At 39.0% G+C, this 8,917-nt stretch overlaps 1 protein-coding gene across 1 annotated transcript; it reads left to right on the top strand.

Moving 5' to 3' along the window:
• The first annotated feature begins 962 nt into the window (after positions 1-962).
• On the top strand, positions 963-4,421 carry LOC131737109 (uncharacterized protein K02A2.6-like). The gene has a single exon (XM_059023922.1). It carries the CDS (start codon positions 988-990, stop codon positions 4,135-4,137), a length of 3,150 nt encoding a protein of 1,049 aa, XP_058879905.1. The 5' UTR covers positions 963-987; the 3' UTR covers positions 4,138-4,421.
• The last annotated feature ends 4,496 nt before the right edge of the window (positions 4,422-8,917 follow it).

The following is an 8,917-nucleotide window of genomic DNA, read 5'->3' as shown; positions in this document are numbered from 1 at the left end:
AACAGAAGCAAACTACTTAATTATAAAACGCTGGAATAAACTAATCCAAGAAAAATGTCAGGCACAGTGGGGTCAGTTTCTCCGTTTGATGCTAACTCTCAGACTTGGGAAGAATATTGCGAGATATTAACTCATTTTTTCACTGCAAATGACATTGACGCTGCTGATAAAAAGAGAGCGATTCTACTGAGTGGCGTGGGGGCACAGACCTACAGTTTAATACGGAATCTACTGAGTCCTGAGAAACCGGGAGACAAATCGTTTGAAGATTTAGTCAAATTGCTACAAAACCACTATAATCCCAAACCAAGTGAAATTGTCGAAAGATTTAAATTTAATTCCAGGAACAGGAAAACTGATGAGACTGTGGGAGATTACGTAGCTGAATTAAGAAGGCTAGCTAAAGACTGTAACTATGGTGATGCACTGAGTCAAATGTTACGAGATAGACTTGTCTGTGGCATAAATGAGAACGCAATACAGAGAAGACTGCTGTCTGAATCGCAGTTAACATTTATTTCTGCCTTAAACATTGCCCAAGCTATGGAGTCTGCAAACAAAAATGTAAAGGACTTACAGTCACAGTTTAAAGATACAACCGACACGGGTGTCAGCGCGCAACAAGAGCAAGCACAGTCTACTGTAAACAAAGTGTTTACTAGCAGGCGACAGTATAAAATGCCAGCGCGCACTAATTGTTATCGATGTGGAGGTCTGCATAACTCAAACGAGTGTAGATTTAAGTTAGAAACGTGCTATAATTGTGGCATTAAAGGCCATATTAGCAGAGCTTGCAGAAACAAAGCAAGAGGAAGCCAAGACACGTCTCCAAGTGGGAAAGGGAAACGTCAATTTACTTCTAATGACACCCGCAGTGCTCTTCACATAGCAGAAGGGGGCGATACAGGTACAAACAAAGAAACAGAAGAGATGTACACAATCTACAGTATAGTGAACATGGATATTCCAAAAGTAGATCCCTTTACCATGAAGCTTGATGTAAATGGAAGGCATGTAGAATTTGAAGTGGATACTGGCTGTAGTGTTACCATAATGAGCCAAGCAGCTTATTCTAAATTATGGAACAACAAACAAGCACCGGCATTAGGAAAGTGCACAATTAAATTAAAAACATACACAGGCCAGCTAGTGGATACTTTAGGAGCAGCTGTAGTGACAGTGACATACAAAGAAAAAGTCAATAAATTACCATTAGTGGTGGTGGCTACTTCAGGGCCAAATTTACTAGGCAGAGGGTGGCTTTCAAAGTTAGAAATGGATTGGAGAGTGTTACATCAATTGACACAAACAAGCTGTCAGAGGCTATGTGATGTGTTAGAAGTGCATGGAACTGTGTTTAAAGAGGAACTGGGCACCTTACAGGGAGCAAAAGCAAAAATATACGTTGACGGCAACACCAACCCCCGATTTTTCAAACCCAGATCAGTCCCCTATGCCATGAAGCCTAAAGTGGAAGCGGAGCTGGAACGACTGTTAAAGGAGAAGATTATAGAACCTGTGCAGTTTTCAAACTGGGCAGCGCCTATTGTACCTGTCTTGAAACCGGATGGCTCTGTGCGTATCTGTGGGGATTATAAACTCACTGTAAATAGAGTGTCCAAACTGGAGCAGTATCCAATCCCCAAGATTGAGGATTTATTTGCCATCCTGGCAGGGGGAGAGAGATTCACTAAACTAGACATGAGTCATGCATACCAACAGGTTGTATTAGATGAGGGGTCCAAGGAGTATGTGACCATAAATACCCATAAAGGACTGTTTAGATATAATCGGCTTCCCTTTGGTGTTTCTTCAGCACCTGCTATATTCCAGAGGACTATGGAGGGGTTGTTGCAGGGGATCCCTAACGTGGCCATATACCTAGATGATATCTTGGTCACAGGAAGCACAGAAAAGGAACACCTCCAGAGTTTGACAACAGTGTTAAGCAGGCTGGAAGCTGCAGGTCTGCGCCTTAAACGGAGTAAGTGTACTTTCCTCGAGAAAGAAGTGGTATTTCTAGGACACAAAATAGATGCCACAGGTTTGCACCCGGTGCAAGACAAAGTCAGGGCAATACAACAGGCCCCAGCTCCTAAGAATGTAACAGAATTAAAAGCATATCTGGGACTATTGAATTATTATAATAAATTCCTTCCCAGGGTATCAACACTGTTGACAGCCCTATATGTACTGTTACGCAAAGATGTGAAATGGATGTGGGGAGCTAAACAACAAGAAGCCTTTGAAGCATCAAAGAAACTGTTACAGTCATCGGATGTGCTAGTCCACTATGATGCAACTAAAGAGCTGATCTTGTCCTGCGATGCTTCACCATATGGAGTAGGGGCTGTTCTGTCGCACCGTATGCCTGAGGGGGTAGAAAAACCAATTGGATTTGTATCCAGAACATTGACAGAGGCAGAAAAGAATTATTCTCAGCTGGACAAAGAAGGTTTAGGAGTGATATTTGGAGTACAAAAGTTCCACAATTACATATATGGTCGACATTTTACAATCTGTACAGACCATAAGCCATTGATCACCCTATTAAATGAGATGAAAGCTGTTCCACAGATGGCATCACCCAGAATCCAGAGATGGGCAGTAACCTTAAGAGCATACGAATATACAATTCAGTATAAGCCCGGAAAAGATCATGGTAATGCAGATGCTTTTAGTCGCCTTCCGTTGCCAGAAAGCCCACCAGCAGGAAGGACTGAAGACAGAGTATTATTGATGGACCACTTGGACATGCCCCCGGTAACTGCATCACAAATTAGGGCGTGGATAGGGAAGGACCCAGTGCTGGCGAGAGTACGAGAATATGTGCTCAGAGGTTGGCCGGCACAAGTACATGAAACAGAGATGAGGCCCTTCTTTTCCAGAAAAGACGAATTGAGCGTACTAGATGGTTGCATACTCTGGGCAGCCAGGATGGTTATACCAAAACCAGGCCGAGTGCAAATCTTGAATCAGTTACACCAGGCTCACCCTGGGTCTACACGCATGAAAGGTCTAGCTCGAAGCTACGTTTGGTGGCCAAAAATAGACGAAGACATTGAAATGCAAATCAAAACTTGTGAAACATGCCAAATACACCAGAAAGCTCCAGCTCAAGCACCACTGCATCCTTGGGAGTGGCCCGATAAACCATGGAGAAGACTACATATCGATTATGCAGGCCCATTCCTAGGAAAAATGTTCCTAGTGATAATAGACGCACATTCAAAATGGATAGATGTTTACCCTTCCAATACATCGACAGCTTCAGCAACAATAGAGAAACTTCGTCACAGCTTCAGTACACATGGATTACCAGAAACCATAGTGTCGGACAATGGCACTGCTTTCCTCAGTTCAGAGTTTCAAGGCTTTATGAAAGCAAATGGCATTAGTCATGTAACAACAGCGCCTTACCATCCCGCATCTAATGGTTTAGCAGAGAGGGCTGTGCAAACTGTGAAAGAATATTTGAAGAAAACACCAGGAAACACTGTGGAAGTAAAATTGGCCAGAGCGTTGTTTAGTTACAGGATTACACCACAATCAACAACAGGCTTGTCTCCGGCTGAAATGCTCATGGGAAGAAAATTACGATCTACACTGGATCTTCTACAGCCTGACTTAAAAAGGAAAATTCAGAAGAGACAACTGCGAGTCAAAGAAAGACATGACAAACATGCCAAGCTCAGAACATTTGAGCGAGGAGATCTGGTTTATGTCAGGAACTTTGGACCAGGGGAAAGGTGGATTTCAGCGATCGTGCAAGATTCAACAGGTCCTGTTTCATATACTGCTAAATTAGGAAATGGACAAATAGTGAGACGCCATGTGGATCAAGTCCGAGAGAGAGAAAAAAAACACACCCCTGAGGAAAGTCCAGCAGTTATTCCAATAGACCAAGAGATAACTACAGAGTCAGGAAGCACCACATTGCAGGGAGAACGGTTAGGTACTGAGATGAGGTCACCAGAAAGGGCTGAGCAACAAACTGCACCAGAGGATCTTCACAGAGATGGTCAAAGCAGGAATCCTGGAGAGACATCTGTAAATAGTTCTATGCAACAGGAAGTACCAAGACATTCAGTGAGGACGAGAATTCCTCCAAATTATCTCAAGGACTATGTTAATTAGATATTCACGGACGAGATAGTAGTAGCAACTTTAGAAGGGAGGAAGTGTAGTGACGTCGGCTGGCTAGGACGTCACTTCCGAAAAAGAGAACTGAAGCGTGAGGGCAGATTTCCAGACGGATTCGTAGCGTCATGGTTAATAATATGAGGACTAGCAGTAGTGTGCAATTAAGAGGAATAATCACCAGCCTGGCTATGTTATAGACCATATAATAAATAGTTGTTCTGTTTGGGTTACCCTGGATAGAGTGTCGTTATTGTGGGGAATTACACTACGAGGAACACAAGATACAACAATATATAATGTAATATTTTATATAAAAATGGAAGTGAAAAGGCATGTGTTGAATTATAGTACTGATATCAGTAATATTATGTTTGGAAAGTGGTAAATTTAGAAAGTAATTTTAAAAAGCAACAATGATAACTATTTAAAAAATGCACACAGCTCTTGCTAAGGATAAAATTAACATTTGTATTGATTAAAACTCTAAATTTAGATGTTGCAAAGGTAAAGGGATACATAGACTATTCCAGTAATATTACACATCAGTGAAACTGCAGAGGGAGAGCTTTTTAAAATATTTTGTTTTCTGTTTGCTTGCCAACAAACACTGAGAATTGATAGTCTTTAAACAGTCAGCAGAGGGACAAGAGACAGCAACAATGCAGCATGATCGAGTGTGTACATCACTTATAGGATGTGAACTTACCTTTTGGAGACTACAGTAGATCTGCTCTTTTGAGACCACATCTTCTGCAACATCCGTATACTGTATCTTCAGGTCAGTTGTATTAGTGAAGCTAATGGCTCAGTAGGGATCTAAGCTATGTTCTATTCACTTGGAAATCCTGCTTGCCCTTTTCAAAGTAACTGAGGAGTGTGTCCCAATTGGAAAATGTTCATGCATAATTTATTTTCTCATCACTGTTCAGGCAGCTACAACATTATTTGCTCAAAGGAACAATAGCTTTAAGTGAAAACAAACTTACTAATGTACAGTGAGTTTTTTATCATTTAAAAATTAAAAACAGATTTTATATTTGTTGACTGCCTTTCTAGGGAAATTTAAATTTAACAGTTACTCATGTATGGCCTTAATTTGGATTTTAACTTGATTCCTTAGCGACGATAGCTACTTTAAATTCCTTATAGGTAGCAGCATACTGATTTGTTCTTAGAAGGGAATTCTAAATATTGCAAAATGTTTTGAGTGAAGGCTGCAGTCCAGATAACCAACAGATTACAACAGGTGAAAGTGTCACCATCAGAGACTGGAAGTAGTTCATGCCAAACCCACAAAAATCCATCCCAAAGGGGAATCATGACAGGTAAACTCACAGGTGACGTGATTATTTTCCCATTCCATTTTAATATGTATGCCATCTGACAAGGATCTGTTCTCTTGTACCTAGCACCAGCCATTTTTTATCTTTGAATGTCCTATTTGCTCTATATGACTGCATCAAACCACAGACTGATTTAGAATTTATAATAGAGCGCTGAAAATCCCACTGTAAAACCAAAGCCTTTTATCAAACCTAAGAAATTGATTTTACCAAGCTATCAATCCCTGGAGGTGTGATGCAGCCTAGCTAGGTTTCCTCTGTGCTTGTTTGTCTCCTGACCAGTAGGGATTGCACAGTGAGGTGAACTAAAGTGCTGAGCTTTTCTCTGTGCTCCTTCAAACTCATTCCAAATACAAACTTTCTCTGCAATTTTCCTCTTTAACTTGTGTGAGTTCAACACAGCGATCCCTGTTGGCCCCCAGCCAAGATTGACAATTTGGCATGTACAGGATTTGAACCAGTGAACTCCCAATAGCATGACTCCACCAGGTGAACCTCTAGGGGCCCCATCTAGTTTTCTCTTGTTACAGTAAGCACCCCTAGCAGGGGTTTGAACTGGCTAGCTATCAGGGCCCAGACCCTTTTTTGCCCACCTGTTTTCCCAAATATCCAGTTACAACTACTTCGAGTACAGACTTAACAACTGTTTGGCATTGGTGCTTGCTACTGGATCCCATCTTGTAACTTTGTCTTTTTTTGCAAATAAAAGTTCCTATTTAATTAATGGAAGGGTCTTATTCTAGTGTCATTTTTTATTTTTATTGTAAGGGGAATGCATTTAAAATTACAATCATGGTCTTTCTGTAGCCTTATGTGGTAGGAAGTATTCTTTACAGATACAGCTAGCTTTAAATGCAAACTTTACTAATGTCTGGTAACCTGGTGTTTGATAACATTTTGTTACACAGAAAAGATTACCTGTGTAAAGATTCTAAAATCTTTTTTTTTTTTTGGCAAGGTGCCATGTTAATAAAATAGAAGCCCATACTCAATTAGTAGTGTTGTCCCATAGGCTAACAAATGTGCAGTAAGTCACAAACTAAGCTCCAACCTACACTTATCAGCATGATTAATTATGTGAAAACATGCGGTAGATGCTGGTGAAGAGAAGGGGCATGCTGTTGAATATTGTATACCTGTTCTTTTAAATTCTTGCATTATATTTATCCTTTTCAAAATGTGTACACGGTTTTAAATTAATATTTTTCAGGGAAAACAACTTAGTGTTCATAAAGCATATTGTAAATAATTTATCATTCTAGAGTCCACCTGCACCAATTTGCAGAATAAACAAAAGCCTACACACACACACACTAGATTTTCTTCAGTGTAGTATCAAAAAATAAAATCCACACTGCCTATGTCAAACATTTTCAACAGGCTGGATTGTATTATTTTAGTCATTTTCATGTATGTTTATAAATGCCACATAAATTGAGCATTGACATTTAAATACAAAACTAATGTTTTATGTTATCACTCTGAATATATTTGACATTGGGCCATAAATAAGATGGATTCAAATAACGGAAATGCCACTGAAACCTTGTGCTTGGTTTTTATTTTACTCTACAAGCAGTGGTTAAGCAGTTGCTATAGCAATACAAACAACCCAGTGACAAGCAATGAAAAATATCAGTATATTATGTTTGTAGTTATTATCTTCTTTACCAAGTAATTACAAACTCCACCTGAAGGGACCCCTGCTCAAATGGGAAGTAACCCACATAATCTTAGAATTCCACCCACAGGAACCCTGTTTTACTGATATCCATGGGCGTCCGCAGGTAGGTGTGAGGTGGGGCACTTGTCCCCCCTGGAATCTGAATTTACAAAAAAAAAAAAAAAAAACAATAGTTATACAGTGTTTTTCAGGAAAATTAATAGACAGATCTTTAGGTCTGTGTTACATTTTTTTTTAAATGTAGCCTATTCATTAAAGTTTTTTTTGTTTTGTTTTTCTTAAAAAAATAAACAAACAAAAACAGACTACCGTAAAACTTCAAATAATTTTAAGTGTGCTGAAAGTAGGCCAGATACAAACCTCTTGGTGGATTTGAACGTGTCTTGTTGTATTAACAATGAGTTGGCCACTGAAAACATGCCTGATGAATCTTCTGTATAATTTGGTATTAATAATTTATTGTTAGTTGTTTTTCTGAATCAATTCTGGTTTTGCTGCATTATGCCTATATTCATTGACTATAACAATGAAAATGCTTGAATGGCACTTTGTGGAATTATTGTTGGTAATTCATTATTTTGACATAATAGTGATGCAAGAACAACAATCTTCAGCAATGTTTTTTTTAAAGAAATGACTGTGAAGTGAGACGATAAAAAGTACCATTAATAATTGAAAAACTAGCTTGAGCATGACATTAATATTTACTTTGTTTTTCATTATTCTGCATTTACCTCTGCATTCCTCTGGGCCACGATTCAAAATCGGGGTTTCACACCCAAGTTGGCATGGCATATCAGATGGACCTTCAGCCATCTGCAATGCAGACTAATGGCTAATGATTTCACCCTGCGTGTAACAATATTTCAAACCAAGTTTGTTTTTCTATTCGTTGTCTACAGAAAATGTTGGAATAATCTAACCAGTCCAGCAGTGTTAAAGCAGAAAAGGTTCAAATTTTTCCCACTTCAAATATTAAAGTGCTCATATTCCACAATACAGTATGGTCCTAAAATAATAAGGTAAAACATATATTTAAAAAATCCAATTAGTCTATTTTTTGCCTATTTTATTGCGACTTTGTTTTGGTAAATATGTGTTGTTAAACTTAAAAAATGGCAGCTCCTACAGAAACTAGCACACACATTACAGAATGACAGGAAGTTCAACAATAAAATGTAATAGCCTTCACTTTCAATAATGAAAATAAATAAGATTCTGGACTGGGATGGGATAAAGAAGCTAAGACTATACTGTTTCACCTTTCCCAAGATGAAGGGCCTTGACTGCTGTATTAATCTTCCAGTATCATGGTAGTAATAAAGGAAAACAGTTATGAGGGAATGGAGAATGTGCTATGTTGTCCTAAACAAACTGGAAAGGACTGAATGTTAGAAATAACCAACATACTACATTTTAATCCCACAAAAGTATTATGATACCCTACCGTTTCTAGTATCTAAAACCTGCAAAAACCTGCTTAACAGAGAAGCATACTAGTTGGAACTTAAGGGAAGCTCAAATCACAGATTATGTATATACTGTAGGACCCTTGACCATCTTGTAAGAAGATAGCATGTCGACAAATGAGCTATAGATGCCCTGTGTGCCAAGCTTCGGGATGCTCAAGTTGCCTTGCAAAAATAATTGCATTAAAGAGTAAGTAGCGTGGTTCTGAAAAATATTTTCGTCCCCACGTGTTGCTACAACTGTTTAAATAATGTGCCTGTAATTTCTCTTTTCATTG

The sequence above is a fragment of the Acipenser ruthenus genome, chromosome 5 (genome assembly GCF_902713425.1).
Source record: "Acipenser ruthenus chromosome 5, fAciRut3.2 maternal haplotype, whole genome shotgun sequence".
Classification (NCBI taxonomy): Eukaryota; Metazoa; Chordata; class Actinopteri; order Acipenseriformes; family Acipenseridae; genus Acipenser; species Acipenser ruthenus.
Note: the sequence above shows the minus strand (reverse complement) of the source record. Positions and strands in the feature narration are given on the sequence as shown.